The 21,417-nt window shown below is 44.6% G+C and overlaps 1 protein-coding gene across 4 annotated transcripts in view; it reads left to right on the forward strand.

The window, feature by feature from the left end:
* The first annotated feature begins 770 nt into the window (after nucleotides 1-770).
* Nucleotides 771-21,417, forward strand: part of DNAAF11 (dynein axonemal assembly factor 11) — a 67,362-nt gene continuing 46,715 nt past the window's right edge. For 2 of the 4 annotated variants that reach the window (XM_043539084.1, XM_043539083.1), the window contains exons 1-5: nucleotides 6,489-6,675; nucleotides 14,932-15,009; nucleotides 15,569-15,741; nucleotides 16,953-17,185; nucleotides 19,538-19,729. In XM_043539084.1, coding sequence (XP_043395019.1) covers nucleotides 6,489-6,675; nucleotides 14,932-15,009; nucleotides 15,569-15,741; nucleotides 16,953-17,185; nucleotides 19,538-19,729 — 863 coding nt within the window. Of the gene's footprint in view, nucleotides 892-6,488; nucleotides 6,676-14,931; nucleotides 15,010-15,568; nucleotides 15,742-16,952; nucleotides 17,186-19,537; nucleotides 19,730-21,417 lie in introns of those variants that run through there. The other 2 variants (XM_037891999.2, XM_037891998.2) reach the window with 2 other exon arrangements.

Raw genomic sequence — 21,417 nt, forward strand, 5'->3', positions numbered from 1 at the left:
GAGCTTTCAAACTCCAGAGAGCTCTTCTTCGGGTCTGGGAAAGGCACTCACAGTGTACCAGGGAAATACAAGGTGGAACAGAGTGTTAAGCATAGGTGGCAACACATATTTGCAAGGGACCATTCAAAATAAAGTGGGCTATTAACATTACTGCAGTCAGAGGTCAAAGGAGGGCTAGTGGGTTACAGATTGTGATAAAGAGACATAAAACCAGTACCCCTACTGAGTCCGTGATTTTTAGCATCTGGCAAAGTTATGAATTTGAGGTCGCAGGGGGAGGGATAGTTCAGTGGTTTGAGCATTGCCTTGCTAAACCCAGGGTTGTGAGTTCAATCCTTGACGGGGCCATTTAGGGATGTGAGGCAAAAATTGGGGGTTGGCCCTGCTTTGAGCAGCGGGTTGGACTAGATGACCTCCTGAGGTCCCTTCCAACCCTGATAGTCCATGTTTTGAAGGTGGTGCCTAGCGTCCTTTGGGGGCGAGGACTGAGGTCAGATATGGAGGGATCATTTGGAGATGCGCTGACATTTGACAGTCCTGGCTGAGGTGAGGTGTGGTGCAGACCCTGGATTTTAAAATAATTTCCCTTCGTGAGTTTATAAAGACAATATAAGCATTAACGCGGTTCGCGCTGGGGGATCTGCCCGGGGTACGAGCAGCCCGGGGGGCTCCGGCTGGGGGAGGAGGGGAGAAGTTCAAGTCCCCTCAGATCTCCCCGCAGCCGGCGGCCAACCCGCGAGGGGAGGGAGGAAGGTCGGCCCGGCCCCGGCCCCGCTCGGAGGCCCGCCCGGCCCCGTTGCTATGGCTGCGCTGGGTGGTGTCCGGTAATGGCGGCGGCGGGAGCAGCGTGGGGGCCGTGAAGCTGTCTGGCGCGTCGAGCCATGGTGCTGGGTGAGTGTCCCCCTGCGCCGCCCCGCTGATTGGGAGCGGGGCTGGGCCCTGCCCAGCCGCCTCATCCCCGCCCCCATGATCCCCCGCCACCGCCACCACTCATCGGCTCCCGCATCTCCAGCCACTATCCATCTCCCCCGCCACCGCCCATCGGCTGCCTCCCTCCCTGCCCTTCCCCCCAGCCCCCGCCCATCGGCTCCCCCGTCTCCCTCCCCTTCCCCCCCAGCCCCCGCCACCGCCCATCGGCAGCCCCCTCTCCCTCCCCTTCCCCCCAGCCCCCGCCACCGCCCATCGGCTGCCCCCTCTCCCTCCCCTTCCCCCCCAGCCCCCGCCACCGCCCATCGGCTCCCCCGTCTCCCTCCCCTTCCTCCCCAGCCCCAGCCACCGCCCATCGGCTCCCCCGTCTCCCTCCCCTTCCCCCCCAGCCCCCGCCACCGCCCATCGGCTGCCCCCTGTCCCTCCCCTTCCCCCCAGCTCCCGCCACCGCCCATCGGCTCCCCCGTCTCCCTCCCCTTCCCCCCAGCTCCCGCCACCGCCCATCGGCTCCCCCGTCTCCCTCCCCTTCCCCCCAGCCCCCGCCACCGCCCATCGGCTGCCCCCTGTCCCTCCCCTTCCCCTTCCCCCCCTGCCCCAGCCACCGCCCATCGGCTGACCCCTCTCCCTCCCCTTCCCCCCAGCCCCCGCCACCGCCCATCGGCTGCCCCATCTCTCTCCCCTACCCCCGCGGCCCCCGCCACCTCCCATCGGCTGCCCCCTCTCCCTCCCCTTCCCCTCCAGCCCCAGCCCCTGCCCATTGGCTCCCCCATCTCCCGCCCCTTCCCCAGCCACTATCCATCTCCCCAGCCACCTCCCATCGGCTCCCCCATGTCCCCTCCACTTCCCCAGCCACAGTCCATCTCCCTAGCCACCTCCCATCGGCTCCCCATCTCCCTCCCCTTTCCCAGCCACTATCCATCTCCCTAGCCACCTCCCTCAGCTCCCCCATCTCCCTCCCCTACGTTCCCATCCCCAGCCACTATCCGTCTCGCAGCCACCACCCATCGGCTCCCCCATCTCCCTCCCCAGCCACTACCCAGCTCTCCAGCCTTCCCCCCCATCTCCCCAACCTCGCTTTCCCTCCTGCAGCCTCCCCTACCCCTTAATCCCCAACCTTCTTTCCCCTCCCCCCCATCCCCAGCCACTACCCATCCCCAGACTCCCCTCCCTGTCCCCCCATCCCCAGCCACTACCCATCCCCAAGCTTTTCTCCCCTTCATCCACAGCTTCTCCCCTTCCCCCTCCTCCATCCCCAGACTCCCCCTTCCGGCCCCCCCATCCCCAGGCTCCCCCAGACTCCCATCCCCTCATCCCATCCCCAAACTTTCCTCCCCTTCCCCCTTCTCTATCCCCAGCCACTGCCCATCCCCAGGCTTCCCCATCTCCCCTCCTGCCCTCCTCATCCCCAGCCACTACACATCTCCATGTTCCCCCAGAGCCTGGGGAATCCTACTTGCAACATAATTGTGCACTGCTCGATGGAGGGAGTTTGTTTACCTTTTTAGCATTTTTTCCCCTATTGTTCAGCAAAAGTGGTCAGTTTCAGAAAATCAAACCCTGTCTCCACAAGGACATTTGCTAATGGAAGAACTTCAGTGTAGGGGAGAATGTACATGTTGTGGCCTAAAGATATGATACTGACTTTATAAACATCTCTTTTTCTTCTTCCAAACCAAAAAGAGACAGCACTACATCATAATTAAAAATCTTAAATAAAAGTAAGGAAAGAAAACTGTTATCATTAATTCATGGAAATAACCCGAAATAGGTTCCAGTCCATGTATTTAATGGCATTCAAAGTGACTGACATTAAAAGTGACTCTGTGTTATGAGATCATAATTTTTGAGGAGTAAAATGGTGCACTCTGAAAGGTGGTACCCTTGATTACTCCTGAGAGAATTCTGCACCAAAAATTTAAAAATTATGAACACAATATTTTAAAATTCTGCAAAATTCTGCAAATTTTATTTGTCAGTAAATAAATGTGGCTCCAGTATGGCAGTGGGGAGCACAGGACACTGACTGCATTGAAGTGGGAGATCACCCTGAAGCCCCCACCTCCTCCAGTACAGGGACTCGGTAGTGGGTCTGCCCCAGAAACACCCTGGGGCCCTGCCCCTCTGTGCCAGGTGCACCAGGTGTGCCTGGGCAGGCTCAGACCAGCAGGATTCAAGTGTGGAGTGGCTTAGTGTGGGGAGATCCAGGTGTGGGGTGAGAGGTTTCTGTGGGGGGCAATCTGGGTGCAGGTGACTCGGTGGGAGATCTGGATGCACAAGGGCTCGTGGGGTTCCGAGTACAGGGGTAATGGGACTCTGCAGGAGATGTTGTGCTCAGCGGGGGGGTCTGGGTGTGGGGAGATGGGGCTTGTTGGGGGGGGTCTGGGTGCAGGAGCTCAGTGTGTGTGGGGTGCTGGGGGAGTGCAGCTTGATGGGGTGGGGTCCAGGTGCAGCTGGTTGGGGCTTAGTGGGGTTCGGGGTCTGGGTGTGGGGAGCTTGTCGGTGGGGTCCAGGTGTAGGGGGGTAGGGCCATTTTCTGCAGGGAACCACAGGAATTCTGCTGGGCGGGGGGCATTTTCTGCAGGTGCGCAGTCCCGCAGAATTCCCCCAGGAGTAACTTGATCTAGACCAATTAGGAACAGGGACACTGGGAGATTCTAGACTTCCTGGCTTTCCCTTACTCTATGATTTTTCACTTTCTCTTAATCTATTTTAATTGTATATTGCCACTGCTGTTATCCTGCCAGTCCCCTGCTGGGCTAAACTAGTGCTTTGGAAATCAACATCTCAGCATGGCACATGCATGCTGAGACAAGACATTGCTGTGTGAAGTAGTGTGGCTTCATTTTCTGAACCTGTGGTATTTTCAGTCTTAAAATAATGTTTGAAAAGTTTACTGCTGCCTTAACTCTAGGCTTCTCATTGTCTTTTGATTTACCTGCAGCCCAACACCTGCTTCGATTTCTTTCAGCTTTCTCACAGCACTCCCTGATGTCTTCTCCTCTATGAATGAAAGCATCTCACTACTGGAACCCCACTCTCAACCACCTACAGGATAAATAGTCACCTGTTGTCACCAGTTGACATCAGCACTCACTAGCTCCAATGGATCTTTGTCTGGTGTCACCATTTTCAGAATAAAACCCTCACTTCCTAACTACCTTCCAGTTTCCAATCTCTCTGATATTATTAAAGTTCTGAGGGAAATGTTTCTGATCACTACTTTTACTGGTTTCAGTTGACTTTCAACTTTTTCACAATACCGAGACTGCTTTTTCTTGGGATGTTAGTGAACTAATTGCCTCTGGACAGAAGTCTCTCTCTTTTTGATCTCATCGTGATTTTTGACATTATCAATCTCTCCAAGCAAGATCAGGAAGCCAATAGGCCCAATTCGTCATTGACTTGCACTTTGTGTAGTCATGTACACTTGTGCAGTAAGCGTAAAATGCTACCAAGTTAAGAGTAACTATAAAATGTACAAGGCAGTGGAGAATCAAACTCTGTATCTCCAGAATTCACCTCTCTTGGTACCAATCTTTCTTTTTCGTTTTTTATTTCTCAAAGAGGCTTTATATCTTTCCCCTTTCTTAATTTGACCATACCTCTGCAGATATCTTTATCTGTGCCATAATCTTCTGATCTTGGCTATTATATTGCCTTTCCTTGGTTTTTCCAAATGTATACCCTTTAATCTTCAGGGTATCCTGTATGCCAGTGGTTCTCAAGGTGTGGTCTGCAGACTCCAACTGCTCTGCAGACTATGTCTAAGGCAGGGGTTCTCAAACTTCATTGCATCGTGATCCCCTTCTGACAACAAAAATTACTACATGACCCCAGGAGGGGGGACCAAAGCCTGAGCCTACCCGAGTCCCACCACCCTGAGTGTGTGTGGGGGGGGCAAAGCCCAAGCCCCACCGCCCTGGGCGGGGATGAGGGGGAAGCCGAATTCCCAGGGCTTCAGCCCAAGGCAGGGGGCCTGTAACCTGAGCCCCGACGCCCATGGCTGAAGCCCTTGGGCTTCAGTTTCGGCCCTGGACAGTGGGAGTCAGGCTTCAGCTTCAGCTCGGTGGGACTTGGGCTTCAGCAGGTCTAAGCCAGCCGTGGTGACCCCTTTAAAGTGGGGTCATGACCCACTTTGGGGTCCCTACCCACAGTTTGAGAACTACTGGTCTAAGGCGACCATGAAAGGTTGTCATTACCATAAAACAGTGGTTTTCAACCTGTGGTCCACAGACACTATGTCTAAGATTTCCAAAGGGGTCCCCACCTCCATTTGAAAATATTTAGAGGTCAACAAATGAAAAATGATTGAGACCCACTGCTGTATGCTACCGCCAGCATTCCACTCTTACTATAGGAATTGGACCCATATTGCCCTCCTCTTCTGTCATCTTCACTGGTTTTCTAGCCATGTCCAAACCCAATTCAAAATTACCCTACAAGTATTCAAATCTCAATTAGTTTGGTCTACCCTATCTCATGTCTACCTGCTGCCTCACTCAGTCTTCTCCAGTTTTGACCTCCTCTATGTTAGACTCAACATTATTATTTATTTATTTGTATTACAGTAGTTTCTAGGAGTCCCAGTCATGAACCAAAAGCCCATTGTGCTAGGTGCTGTACAAACACAGAACAAAAAGATGGTCCCTGCCCCAAAGAGTTTACAATCTTTAAGACAAGAGACAACAGATGGATACAGACAGTTGGTGGAGTACAAGGAAACAATGAGACACTATTGGTCAGCATGATTGGCAGTGGTCTCAGCACACTAGTAGACTAATCTTTATCAAGTTTTTTTTAGGAATCATGGAAAAAAAGAGTTTTATAACGAGTTAGTTTGCAGATGTTTATGGGGAGCACCTCCCAAGTGTAAGGGGTAGCGTGGTAGAAAGCACAAAGGTGCTTGTTTGAAAATGTAACAAGCGGGTGATGGAGACTGACATCTCAATAGTGAATGAGAGATGATTGGTAAGGTGAGCAGAGGCCATGGTGGGCCTTGAAAGTGAAATCAAGTAGCTTATATTTGATGCAATAGAGAGGGGTCAGCCAGTGGAGGGACGTGTAACCCTCAGTTTCTCAGCTTGCAGTGTGAAATTCTGACAAATGTTCCTTTAACATGTCACTCCCCTCTCCCTCCACTGCACTCCACTCACAGTTGCTGTACTTGGTCAGCGAAGACCAAGAGTTCAGAGCAAGCATACAACACCCCATTCCTCCTTTGCACTGCTGCACAAATCAGCCCACAGTCTGGCCTATATTGAAGACAATAGGACTTGTACCAGTTTATGACAGGATCAAATTTTGTCCCCAGGGAAGACCGCCAACTTCATTATTTCTCTTGTGTCAAAAATAATGTCAATTTGATTCCTACAGTGATAGCTATCATGGCAGAATTTGCTGAGGCATCATGTCTCTTGCTAATTTTGTAGTGGTAGGTATTATTATTGGTGTTTGTGTTGAATGTCTGTTTATTAAGGACAAAGAAAAGATTTAATTAACTTCCTTAGTAGATTACAAGTAGATTACCAGAAAATTCCCTCCATAAAATCAGTTTCCATTAAATGGTAATGTGTCTTGCAGTCACTGAAGAACTTCTTAGACAACGTGCAGAGCATAACAACCGTGAACTTTTTTCACTGGAAGAAATCTCCTTGCACCAGCAGGAAATAGAAAAACTAGAATACATTGACAAATTGTGTCGAGATTTAAAAATCCTCTATCTTCAAAATAACCTGATTCCAAAAATAGGTAAGTGTTTTATTCATAGTTGTTTTTTAAACTGAGTTACATGCATGTATCTGAGGTCAAGAAAATGGCCGCAAGATTTTGAGTTTAAGGGAGTGGAAAGAAATGAGCAACAAGGGAATCAGTAAATATCCCAATCCTGAAAGATTCTGAGCACCCTCAACTCCTATTGACTTAAGTGGGAGTTAAGGTGCTCAGCATCTCAGAGGATTGGGTCCTAATAGCTGAAAGAGAGAACATACAGTTAAGAATTATCAACAGTATATAGGTCTAAAATGATCTTATTTAAAAAAAAAGTTGATAGATAAAAAGGCATGGATCAGTTAACTTATTTTTCTAAAGATTTATTTTTTACATCTTTCTTGGAATGAATAAAGCAAACATTCTGATACACAGAATGAATTATGTTATCAGGGAACTAGCACACTCTATACCAGAGGTGGGCAAACTATGGCCCGTGGGCCACATCCGGCCTGCGGGACAGTTCTGCCTGGGCCCTGAGCTCCCGGCGGGGGAGGCTAGACCCCGGCCCCTCCCCTGCTGTCCCTCCTCCCCTGTAGCTACACCGCCACGTGGGCAGCGCAGCTGGCTCTATCTGGGCGGCAGGGCTGCGAGCTCCTGCTACTCTGAGCAGCATGGTAAGGGGGCAGGGAGAGGGGTGGGGGGGTTGGATAAGGGGCAGGGTTTCTGGGGGGCAGTCAGGGGACAGGGAGCAGGGGGCGGTTGGATAGGGGGTGGAGTCCCGGGGGGCCAGTCAGGGGGCAGGGGTGTGGATAGGGGTCGGGGGGGCAGTCAGGGGACAGGGAACATGAGTGGTTGGATGGGGGTGGGATCCCAGGGGGGGCAGTTTGGGGCATGGGGTCCCAGGAGGGAGCGGTCAGGGGACAAGGAGTAGGGAGGTTTGGATTGGTCGGAGGTTCTGAGGGGGGTAGCCAGGGGGCAGGAAGTGGGATGGGGCGGATAGGGAGCGGGATAGGGATAGACAGCCTTCCCTATCCAGCCCTCCACCCAGTTTTGCATCCCGATGTGGCCCTTGGGCCAAAAAGTTTGCCCACCCCTGCTCTATACTGATGCCAAGAAATCCTCCAGCTCAAGTACAATCCTAAAAATAATTGGTTTGACCCCACTTGTTTCTTCCCTAACTCATAAGAGATGTCAGAGGATGCTGATACTTAAAGGTGTACAAAAAGTTCACTTTTAGCATGTGTGAGTGAAAAATGTTATTTCATGAGTTCTTATAAGAATTCCTTTATATATTTTATAACGAAACTCACATTCATCAAGAAAAACAACTCTGCAAATGAGTGGCAAAATATTGCCCATAAGCATCCCACAGATGGATATGAAACTACACTAGGCCTGGGCTTTGTAGACCTGGACCTACTTAGAATCTGTTATAACTGAAATAGCTTCAAATGTTTACCAGGCCCTTTACAGCCAAATATAAGTCAAAGTTCTTGGCTAAAAAAGCTTAGAATCCAAATAGAAGGTATATCGGTGAAGGATGAGGGATAGACAGCAACAAAAGGAAGTCATTAATTAGAGGTGATTAGCATGTGTCTTATAAGTTTGTTTTTTTTAAATGAGGAAACAGCTCAAGATTACTTTAAGACAAACAGCTTTGTGCCCTCCTGATCCTGGGCTGCTCTGAGGGCTAGAGAGGCTCCCAGAGTAATTTGGACAGACCTGGGGCCTAAATTATAGTAGCTTTCCCAGGCTGCCCTGTGGGCTGCAGCACTGCATGAGATTTCTGCTGTGCTGTGTATTGTGGCCCTGCACCTGACACTCCCTTCCCACCCTCATCCCCCCAACCCTTAGCACATCCCCATGGGGTCTTCAGAGGGCCCTTTATGTGATTGTGTCTTCAGAGAGCATCCCTTACAGCTATCTTCTGCAGCACTTATGCTAGGATAATGATCCCCCAGTCAGAATCAGGCCTTTTGAGTCTCTGTTATATTGCTTTAGTGCATCAAAGGGCCAGAGCAGGGATAGTGAGGATCTCATCCTGGCTGTTGCTGTGTCCAACTCCTACAAGGATTTATCTTGTCCTTCTGATGGGCCTCGCATTTCTGGTAGGCTAGTGTGGGGTATCACAGTGCTCTTTCAATTAATTATCTTACAGAACGTCAGTTGCACAACAGCTCCTTGCATCTGATCTCACTTTTAATAAGATGCACATTTATTCTTTAATTATCTTAATGTAGACCAATAGTAGATGGGAGTGCATGTGATTTCCAGATAGAGTTTGCACTACTATGCAACTGATTCCCAAGAAAATCACATTGTTGGCAATGGTGGCTATCCCTTGATACAAGGATGATGTCTGCCAGGAGGAAAAAAGTCATTGATGAGACTTAAGATGGCTGAGGAGTCCAATCCATGCTTTACAGATTTTTCCACATATCTGACAGGTGGTTGCTTGGAGAAAGCACAACTGCTGGCCAGGATGCTGTACACTTTCCTTCCTCCTCTGTCATTTCTCAGCTTCTTGAGCAAGGTGATTTTCTTCAAAACGGGCTGAGGCTTGATGTATGATGCAACAGCATTGCAGTCTATTGCCAGCCAGCTCTTCTCAATTCATGGGGTCAATGCCTCCCTTAAGATATACTTTCAGGGTGTCCTTGTAGTATTTCCTCTCTCCCCTGCGAGTCCTCTTACCATTACTAAGTTGAGAAAAGAGGAATTGCTTCGGAAGACAAGTATCAGTCATCCACACACACTGGCCAGCCCAGTGAAGTTGATGTTTCATAATCTTCACCTCAACGCTGGTGATATTAGCTGCAAAGAGAGCACTGGCATTGGTGTGACGATCTTCCCATCTGATAAGGAGAATCTTCCTAAGGTAGCACTGGTGGTACCACTCCAGACGCTTAAGATGACTTCAGTATGTCATCCATGTCACACACCCTTAAAGAAGAGTGGGGATGACTACTGCATTGTAGACCAGGATCTTAGTTTCCTTCCACAGATCCACAACAAAGCAACTTTCCGGAGGATGCGCTGGCACAATGGATCCTATGTTCAATGTCCACATTAAGATTGGCTGTCTGGGAGAGGTGGCTAAGGGAAATGCTCAACATTTTCCAGGAGTTCACTACTGATGACAATTTGAGGGAGAAGGGGGGGAACTTGTGCTGGAGCAGGCTCGAGGAGCACCTTAGTCTTCCCAATGTTGAGGGAAAGTCCCAGGCTATGATAGGCGCCTGAGAAAAGATCTAGGGTGGATTGCAAGTCAGCCTCGGTGTGCGTGAGGATAGCACAGTTGTAGGCATACTGAAGGTTGGTAATAACAGTCCTGGTGACCTTAGTTTTAGAATGAAGAGGCTGAAGAGCTGTCCGTCCATACAATACTCAGTCCCAATTCCAGAAGAAAGGTGGTCATGAATAAGAATCAAGATCACAGCAAGATAGATGGAAAAAAGGGTTGGGGCAATAACACAGCCCTGTTTAACACCAGTACAGCTGGTGAATGGATCTGTCTCCAACCCATTACAGAGGACGGTGGTGGTCACCCCATCATGAACTAGCTTGAGAATGTGAACGAACGTCAATGAATAATGGAACCTAGACAGCACCTACCATAACACTTCACAATTGAAGGAATCAAAGACCTTAGGTCAATAAATGCCATAAACAATGGCTGGTGTTGTTCTCTACACTTCAGTTGGATCTGACATGCAACAAAAATCATGTCAGTGGTGCCCCAAGACAGTCTGAAACCACTCTGGGATTCCAGAAGGATGTCTTTGGCAAGAGGGAGGAGACGGTTCAAAAGGATGTGAATAAGAACCTTCCTGGCAACGGAGAGGCGGGCAATGCCTTGGTAATTCCTGTATATTCACTTGTCTCCCTTCTTAGAAATGGTCACAATATTGGCATTCTTTAGGTCGGGTAGAATTTCTTCATTAACCCAAATTCTAACAAGAAGTTGATGAAGTTTTTGCATGAGTGCTATTCCACCAGCTTTGAAGACTTCCATAGGGATGTCATCTGGGCCTGGTGCCTTGTTGTTTCTAGTCTGAGTGATGACATGCCAAACTTCCTCAGAAGATGGGGAGTCAACAAGAGGTTCTTTTACTGGATGTTAAGGAATGGACTCGGTGGCAGCTGAGACTTCAGATTCATGGTTCAATAGAGTCTCAAAGTAGTCCTTCCAATGTTGCTTGAGGGCTACATTGTCTTTAAGAAGGCTGGATCTTTCCTGAGATTGCAGAACGGTTGTGCCGCTTGTGCTTGGCCCGTATATGGCTTTCATTGCTTGAAAAAAGCTTCTCATATCATATTGATCAGCAAAGCTCTGGATCTCCATGGCTTTTGCTTGCCAACACTAATTCTTGATGTCATGCAGCCTCCTTTGAACTACAGTTTTAAGCCTTACTTACCTAGCACATGAAAGAGGTGAAACGTCCATGTGACTATGGACCAAAATCATCAGAGACACAACCTCTCCAGCACTGCAAAACACATCTAGTTGTTTCTCAAGAAACCAACGCTCTTGGCCAGTGAACTTGCCAGCTACCATACTGTTTCAAACCTCCCTTTCCTCAGTGAAAATCACCAATGTGGTGATGATTAAAGTCTAATACCTGACCTTGCTAACGTTCTGGACTCATCTCAAGTTTGGTCTACAATACAGAGTTAGTTGCCTTACTTCGATCTAACTCTGTAAATGTCTATATTACAGTGTTACTCCCACCTGTGTAAGTTGCCCACTACATCGACCTAATAACTTCACCTCCATGGGAGGCATAGCACTTAGGTCGATGTAGTTAGGGTGACACAGTGTCTGTGCAGACACTGCATTACTTACATTGCCTGTTGGCTGTCAGCTCCATCAGTGGGGATGGATAGCCAGGGATGTCAGCCCTGGAGAAGCAGAGGTGCTCTCCAGCTGTCAGTGCCCCAAAATGCCCCACACAGTTAAGTCAGTGAAATCGCTCCTGGTAAGAGAGGACCACCGACGGAGGGGATGTAGTGTGGATGTGAACCACCGTAGTAATTACTGCAGTGGCTGTATATTGACCTAACTTAGGTCGATTTAATTTTGTAGTGTAGACAAGGCCTTGTAAGTTAGGCTTTAGAACACGACATGAAGATAGCTGTGGTAGAGTTCATGAATAATTGTTTGATGGCTATGGACATAACCTTATTGCTTATACTGTTAGATCCATCTTCAACCTTAAGTAGAGTAAGGTGATAATGAGCAGCATGAAACACATAATAGGTTTGGTGGTGCAACTGGCCAATGATTCAGTGCTTCAGGGAACAGTCTTGTTTCTCTTGTCTTCAACACACATATATGGAAGAGTTCATGAGATGCCATGGGCTCCAACACCATTAATATGTTGATTACACCCAACTTCACATTTTCTCAGCAGATGCAATTAGTGCCATCACATAAATGTCTCAGTGCCTGAAAGACATAAGCAGCAGGCTGAAGCTGGTAGGACAAGGGAATTACTTCAAGAAGTAGCTGAAAAATTATCCTCATCCACTATGAATGGCATCTGAAATCACAACAAAGTAGTGTCTTCACAGGGTCCTATTAGACCTATTACTGCCTCAGCAGGGAAAATATGTATGACAATTAAATGGTTCAGCTTACATACATTTTTAGACATTACAGGGTGGATTTTATGACTTAATGGGATGCAACTTTCAGCCAGAGGTGCTCAAGATGTTGTAGACCTATGATACGTATGACATATATATTAAAAATCCATGGCTTTTGCCTTTTTCTTTCCCTCTTTCTGGGATTGGTGTGGTAAAGTTTATTTGCTGCTCTGTTTCTTTTCCTCTTTCCCTCTCTTGTATCTGAAATTATCACTATTAGTTTCCACAAGTAAGGATTGCCAGACAGTCTCATAGGACAAAGATGACCTCCTAATTGCAGTTGTTTGTGGAGAAAAGAACCATTTTCTGGGACCCAGGTTGTTGTTTTATCTTGATTAGTTATCTTGGAAGCTCATTTGGGGAATGCCCAGCAAGGGGGGAAAGGACTTATGGGACACTCTGTTGCTTGACTGGCTGTCTGTACTATCTTTGATTTGCTCAGCTGGTGGAACAACACATGAGTGGCAAAATTGCTGAATCTACTGAGTTAAATTCATCCCTGTTGTAACTGTTTTTTCCAGCAGAATTACACCTGGGATAAATTTGGCTTGGTATCTTGGAAAAAAATAAGTTAGAAAAAGTTATCCATTTCTGTCACATTGTCACAATCTATCAGGGATGATTCTTGGACACCATGTCCATGAAGTTTGTTTTTTGCCTCAAAGGAAACAACATAACACCTTCTCCTGTGCCCTTTGCACTATATAGGTTTAATAATCTTTCTGTCTAGTGCACTTCTTTGTAGGATTATTTTACAAAAAAACTCTCTGCTCCATTCTCTTCTGTGAACTCAGACAGAATCTCTCTCCTGCACATAGTATGCTCAGTGAAATGCAGTACTCTGCAGTTTGAAAAGGACATGCTAGGTAATACAAATGACCTACAGAGATTACACAGTACTTTTTCTGCAAAAAAAAGTCTCTAGAGTTTAGAGGGCTGTTACAATTTCTCTCACCTAAATGGGACTTCATTTGGAGTCAAGGAAAGATTCTCAGATATGGCCTTGAAATCTTGTTCAATATAAAACACACAGCAGGATGTGAACGCTTTTGACACAAACAATGATCATCTCCAGGTCAGCAGGAGGCTATAATTCTAACTCCTCCCTAGTTCTTCAGCATTTATACTTAAACTCATAAAGCTAAACTTCTTTCTGAGCACCATCTGTCTGGCCATGTGCTGGGAATCTATTGCCATCAGCATTACATGTCTGAGCTCCTTTCTCCACTTCCTGGGTAGCATCTCAGTTTCCTGATTCACTATCACATCAAACAGTTCTAGAAGTACTTATTCAAGCTAGTTCTCCAATAGATTCTAATAGAAACATTAGAATGAAATTGCTTCGTCTTGTTACTCCATGGAAGGTCCCCATATAATGTGTGAAATAAGCTGTCCTATTTCAAACTAGTTTTGCTAAATTACTTGAGAAGGTTTCGAAGCTAAATCTGCAACCACACAAGCATCCTGCATTATAAAAGCCAGCTAATGTACTGTGAGATGGAGAATTTTCTGTGGATAAACAATTAACTTACTTCAGTACATATTATATCAAATGATCAAGTACAGCAACTACAAAACACATTAGTGAAATGACTTGACATTTTGCTTACAAAATGACTGTGCTTTTTACAGGTTTAGTTTTCAGTCTCATGGTGGATAAGCAGTCTAGTTTGAAAATAATTGCTGTTGTGTTCACCATTGTTATTTTTAGCAAAATTGCATGTTCTCGTGACTGATTTGTTTCCAGGACATTGGTACATTCACGAAAGGAAATGGCCATTAGGTGTTTGTGAGTATCTGTAAATGGTCACTACTGTTTAGTTATGTACATGAACTTAATCCCAAGAGAAAATCTCGTTCCATGATTCCTAACTTCCTCACCCATAGCCCACAGCATCACAGATCTAAATAAAGAGCTTTGGAAGCATCAAATGTAGCCTGTTCAGAAAGTTGAGATACCACAAAAGAAATGGCAAAAGGCAGCTTCCCAGACCAGTTTCTTAGTAGTCTGTTGTCATGACGTTTTATGAACAAAACCTAAATGGGAAGGTAATCATGGTTACATGGGGCAGGCCTAGGAATTATTCACAAACAATCATAATTCTCTGGGTCTGGTATAATATGGACTTCTGTATTCCCAAAGTGGGTTATATTAATCTTTCAAAAACCTACAAACAAGAAATATCCTGAAAAGTATATACATATAGGTTAAGGAGGTCACTCTTGCGCCCATGGAAGTCAATGACAAAACTCCCACTAATTTCAGAGAGTAGGAGTGGGCAGTATGGGCCTGATCCATAGTTTATTGAAGTACGTGGGAATCTTTCCATTGCTTCAGTCGGCCTTTGGACCAAGCCTTTAATTTTTGAATGATTAAATAGCTGAATAGATGTCTGTGTTCATTGTCTTTGCCATTTGATTTTTATTACACTCTCCAGGATAAATGTTTTGTTTTCTGTCCAAAGGAATTACTTTCTGTGCATTAAAATGTTAATATTTGCTATCTTTTTATATTTATTCTGTTGTGAATCTCCCACTTTGCACATAATTTAATTTCTTTCAGAAATAAATTAAACAATCAGAGTAAAAAATGTTATGCCTTTCCTGGCAGATAGAATTGAAATAAAATATATATGTTTATTGCAGAAAATGTAAGCAAACTAAAGAAGCTTGAATATTTAAATTTAGCTTTGAACAACATTGAAAGAATTGAAAATTTGGAAGGTATGTTTTTTTTAATACAATTTTTCCCTTTTCATATTGAAGTATGAGTGTGGAGTATGAAAGTAAAGGATAATGTAGATTATCAAATATACCCACCAACTAAGGGAATTTGTAGTTACTCAGACGTGCATTTTGTGTATGTTGTTATAAGTAGTTATATCAAGGAACCAGAGCCAATGCCCTGTGACTTTTGTAACCAGTCTCAAGCAACCCATCTCTAAATGTGAGTCTGAATAAATACACCACAAAAAGATTTAATAGTAGTCCAACTAGCAATACTTTTTATAGTTTTTTTCATGAATTGTGAATTTTACTGAAACTTATGCCATTTCATACACATTTAAAACTTTTTTTTTAAAAAAAAAACTAAATGAAATATGAAAGAAACAAATGTAGACAAATCAAAATGATTAGTTATGAATTATTCTCCCAAATCTGGTTCTGAGAAGCAACGTATGGTGTGTGTATTTGTATAAATGAGATAGAGGTAACAAGTTTGTGCCCAAGTGTGTATGTGTATGATATGCAAGGTGAAATAAGAATATATTTTTCCATACAGGATGTGAAGAACTGAAGAAACTTGATCTGACAGCAAATTTCATTGGAGAACTGTCCAGTATTGAAATCCTAAAACACAACATACATCTTAAAGAACTCTTTCTGGTGGGGAATCCATGCACTGAGTTTGAGGGTTACAGACAGTTTGTGGTGGCAACTCTTCATCAATTAAAAGTATGGGTTTTTAAAAGTATGGGTTTTTTAAGATCCAAATGAGTATCTAAAAGTGATACATTCCTCCTTAATGCTTCGAGTCAGAATTGTTCACTGAACACACTAATACAAAACAAAATTATTGCTTCGATTATTATTGAATGCCCTACTTATTTTCCATAGGAAATTAAATTCTCCCATAAAGGAGAACTGATATTGATAAATAACAAGGTTATGATAATGGCTTAGCCAAAATATATTTTTGCTATCTTTTATGTTTTTTTATCAGAGATCTTTGAATGAAGTCTTGGTTTTTTTTTCAAATAATTCCAACTCTGAGGAGGGAAAATGTAGTCAAGGGGTTCTAATTTTTGTGTAAAAAAACCAGTATATTTTTAGCTGATTTTCATGCATGAGAAAAGTGCTGGATTGATAGTACCAGAAAATAACACTTCTGTAAAACCCTTTTGAAGTCAATAGAAAGATTATAACTGATGTAAACGGGAATTGGATCACACCATATATGAGATGGGTACTCTAAGCAACAGCAGAAATTACAGTATAGACTCCCAGATAGGATAACGTAAATATAAGCAGACCTCCCTACCCTCAACCACAGTTTCAGGGAGAAATGTCATTACAATCCACATATAAGCTCAGGATTTTATACACAAAAATACACAGTACCAGAAGACTTGCAGCAATCGGATGCTGGTCCCTTGTAATGTTTCTAGCTAACTCCCTAGATGGCTGAAGATGAAACTCATCCAGGCTTAAACTCTATTGACTGCAGAACTTGAGCACTTTTTCTGGCACCCTAGAGACCAGCATCTCTGGGGGCAATTCCCTTTTACAACATGGGGTTTGGGCACTCCAGGCCATACTGAATCATATATAAGTGGAGCCTTTAACCCTTCCTAAAATGTCAGAAATGGTCAGCACATATACAAGTGTTTACAGTATTTTCAATAGTATACTACAGATGTTGATCCAGTTTAAGGTACTCTGACAGCATGAACAATTTATTAATTACAATCTTAAATATTTCTGCTGTAACCTAACTTACATAATACTAAGAAGTTACTGGAAGTCTTGTAAAGTCTCTATTTGTATATTAAGATGATATAATCAAAACTAACCCAATGCTTGATGGATTTATTGATTTGTGTGTGAGGTTTTAAGTTTTTGCCAATTGTATATTTTTTTTATTGTTTTTTTGCTCTTTTGAGAAGTGGTTGGATAGTAAAGAAATAGAACGTTCCGAGAGGATTCAGGCATTGCAGAACTATCGACAGGTAGAGAAGCAAATTAGAGACCAGGAACAGGTTTACCTTCTCAAAAGGGCCAGAGAAAAAGAAGAGGCCCTAAAAAAAATACAAGAAAAGCAGGAGAAGAAGAAAGAAAAACAAATAAAACCTAAACCTGGATTTGACGGACGTTGGTACACAGACATCAACAACATCAAGTAAGTAAATTGACATCAGTACTCTTCTCTTTTCTGTGTTTGATAAGGGAATTTCTTTTCCTGAGGAAATAATAATTACCTGGTACCAGGGCCGGATTTCCCATTAGGCACAGTAGGCACATGCCTAGGGGTGCCAGCATTCTAGGAGTGCCTAAAAATTCATATTTTGCCACTTCTGGGTCCCGGCAGGGGCAGGGCTGGCTGAGGGGGAGATGGCCCCACGCAGCCCTGCTGGAGCACTTCTTGCTCAGCCCGGTTAACAGAGTGACCTCCTAGCTGGGCCGGAGAGTGCAGCCAGGGGCAGGGCTTGGGAGAGTGGGTCTCTGGGGGCATTTGTGGGGGGGTTCTGGGCAATGGGGGTTTGTGGGGGGTATTGGGGTGTAGGGGAGGTCTGTGTGTGTTGGGGCACTGGGCAGTGTAGGATCTGTGTGGGGCACTGGGAAGTGGTAGCGGGGGGCGCTGAGCAGTGGGGAGTCTGTGGACGGAGGGGTGCTGGGCGGTGGGATGCCTAAAAGTTAAAAGTGGCGGGGTACCCCCACCGTCCACAGTGATTAGGAGCTCTGAGCTGCTACAGGTGGTGGGGGTACCCCACAGCTCCCAGCCACTGCAAGCAGCGGGGTGAAAGCTGCAAGCTGCCGTGGGTGGCAGAGGCACCCTGCAGCTCCCAGCCTCTGTGGGGGCGGGAGGGCTCTGAGCCTCTGCACCTAGGGGCGCCCAAGGTGGAAATCCTGCCCTGCTTGGTACATTTACTTTTTTACATTCTGCTTTTAAAATTGTGTATGTTTATCTTCATTGCTGATCTCACTTCTAATAGTTTACCCTCTTCAGGCACTGATCCCCACAATAGGAGAGCAGAATTGATCAGAGAACAGAACAGAGGATTTGGGAATCTTTTTACTGGGAAACGCTGTAGATTTTTGTTTCCTGAACCCAGTCTACTTTGTGGCTCTAAAATTATTTGCACTGCGGAAGGAGTTTTCTTAGATTAGATGGATCCAGATGGTGGAATACCTGTTTAGAGTGAGAAACATTATAAAAGAACATTTGCAGTCCAGTTGCCATTCTTGTTTATGGATAGTAATGTAGTATCTTCTGTTCCACGGAGACGGTATTATGGACATTTGGGCTCATAAATGATAATTCAGTCAAAACTTCAGTGTTCACCGGTCATAGATCCAAAAGTCCTGAAGGTTATAGTGGTTTAGGCTCTAGAGAAGATTATCAGTGCTGAAGCCATAATAGATTGCTTGGCTACAGTTGCTATTCAGTAACTGGTCAGGTCTTGGAAGCATTATGGCTTCATTTTGCAAGTATTTGCTCTCCAGGAACACTTCCTGTCTCACACAATATCCCTATTTCTTCATATTGTTTTTATTCACGGTTCCCCTCCCCATTTCATTTTCCTAACTTTATTTTGAGTCTTCTCATGTGTCTTGTGTGTCTTCTCATGTGTCTCATCTTTCGGTGTCACACATAACACACACCCTTTCTTCTTATATTTACACATACTTCTCATCCCTCTCCTCAGACAACTGTTATTAGTAGGCTATTTAGGTTTTTATAAGGTCAGTGTGGAATCTGGGTGACCACTTCTTTCTTGGTGAATGAGACATATTCTAGCTGAGGATTTGCATTCCCAATGGAAATTTCCTGCTCTTCATTCTTTCTTTTGAGCTATTCTATTGTTTTAGCACTTTAATAAAGTTCTCTGCTTTTTTTTTTATACTGAAGAATTATGCTCCTCCAAGGTTATCTTTGCTGTAATGTCACATTTGTAGCTATCTGATGTAATTAGGGTTAGAAGATGGATATGGTTCAGGCTAGTGAGTCATTGATTCTCATCCAAGAAATCAGTCAACAAGACCCATCCAATGAATTACGAATGCAATATAGTGTGCTTATAGTTGTCTGATGTTTGTCTTTGACTTAATCGGTGTCTGTGCATATGTTGGCATTGTCATGCAGAAGAATTGAAGGAAATCTGAAGATCTAATGGTTTAAGCACAGGACTGCATGTTAGGAAAGCTGTGTTTTATTCCTTGGTCTGACATAGACTTGCTGTGTAGTCATGGGCAAAAGTCAAGATGACAAGAAGGAACCACATATTGCCATTATTGAGTCCAGCTACTTCAAAGAAAATTAACAAGAAAAGTAAATGAAACATTAAGGGAAAAACAGAACAGTTAGGTAAGCTACCCTGAGTCTTATGGAATATTCTGGTATTGGTAGAGTGATAATTAATTATACTACTATATAAATTGGTGTGAAGACAAAATTGCAGCAGGATCCATTGCCAAGCCCTGCTACTCTTTCCACATTTCAAGGAATACCATTCTGTGTACTCTTTTCTAGCCCAGATCCTCTAGAAGACAAAGAAAACCACCAGCAGAAAGAAACAGAAAAGGAATACCAAGAATGGAAAATAGATACAGATGATGAAGAGGACAGAGCTTTTTGGGAGGAGCCCACACCTTATACTCCAGAGTCTAGATTAGAAGCTCACAGACATCTTGAAGAAAAACGGAGAGTTAAAGAAAATATTAGGTATCTTAATTTTTACATAAACCCTAAATTGGTTAAGGGGTAGATTTTCAAAGGCATAAAGTCCAGGTAGTCACCCCAATCCTATTGAAAGTCCAGTGAAAGTTGGGTGCTTAATTCCCACTTATGCCAAAATGAAACGCTGCCTACTCTGTGCATTGTTCGCTTTTGTTTCTTTATATTATTCATGATACCTGATACTGTTTTTCTCCAAATAGTTTTTTTTTTATTTTAATTGGTTGTTTCTATATTCAGCCCCAGTTTATGTTTTAGAAAGTTCAGTGTTCAGTTATCTAAATGCTATCTTCATTGCACTTGAGTGCTTACTTCTGCTATTAAAGGCATTTACTATGAGGGCATGCAACAGAATTCTATAGAATTTTTTCAGAAGCAGCACTTCATACACCTTTTCCATATGACTTACAAAATTCCATGCATGTCTCAACATGAAAATTGGTTCTCGAGTAACAAGATCCTGCATGTTGTATGTGCTGTTCGGGTCAGGAGAACAGTCTTAATGCATAATCCCTGAAAAGTCATCCAAGGCTTGGTCTATACTATGGGGGGAGATCGACCTAAAATACGCAACTTCAGCTATGAGAATAGCGTAGCTGAAGTCGACGTATCTTAGGTCAACTTACCTCGCGTCCTCACGGCGTGGGGTTGACTACCGCCGCTCCCTCATCGACTGCGCTTCTGCCTCTCGCCGCGGTGGAGTACAGGAGTCAGTGGCCGAGCGATCGGGGATCGATTTATCGTGTCTACACTGGACGCGATAAATCAATCCCCAATAGATCACTACCCGCCGATCCGGCGGGTAGTGTAGATGTACCCTAAGTTTTTGTTTGTTTGTTTTTTAGGATGCCACTGGAACTCCACATAAACTGAAACCAATGCATGGATATTTTACTAGATTTTTTTTTATAGCTATAGGCCGCCATTTTCAAAGATGGTGGATGCCCAAAGTTAGTGTCCTAAATTCATATTTAGGTACCTGAATAAAAGTGACCTGCTTCTCAAATGAGCTGAGCACCTTAAGCTCCCTGTGATTTCCCTGGGGCCTGTGGGTACTTAGCTGTTCTGAAAATCGGGCCACTTATTTAGGTGTCTGTAAATGAATTTAGGAATCTAACTTTAGGCATCCAGGTTTGAAAATGTCAGCTACAGTATTTACACTAATATTCATTGAAAGATATCATAATCACTTATTTAAGACTTGAAACTATGCTACGTTGGGTTATGATTCCGTCACATCTAAAACACTAAAGATGTTTGGGTTTAGTCAGTACTAGGGAGATCTCCAAGGAAAATTTAGATTCTGTAGAAAGTGGTGTTGATGTTCATTAGATAATACTTTTCCTACTGCGCCAATATTAAATCAATGCCCCAAGATAGTGTTAGAAGCACTCTTCTGGTACTTTAAGTACTGTCTTTGGGATGAGAAGTAATAAGTTCTAACCACTTCTCATTAAAAATCCAGTGGCGTTTTTGAGTATTAACTCCAGTGTCTAGTCCAAATTCCAGTTTGAATAATTATATTCTGCCTTTCTTAATTTCTCATGGAATTTCAATGAGATGATGAATCCTTCCTGTCCTAAACTAATGTCATGTTTCATTTCACTAGTGGCTAGAGTCACTCATATATACACTGTGAGGGGAGATTCTTATAGCCAGGGAATATTGGGGGATAT

The sequence above is a fragment of the Chelonia mydas genome, chromosome 2 (assembly GCF_015237465.2).
Source record: "Chelonia mydas isolate rCheMyd1 chromosome 2, rCheMyd1.pri.v2, whole genome shotgun sequence".
NCBI classification, from domain to species: domain Eukaryota; kingdom Metazoa; phylum Chordata; order Testudines; family Cheloniidae; genus Chelonia; species Chelonia mydas.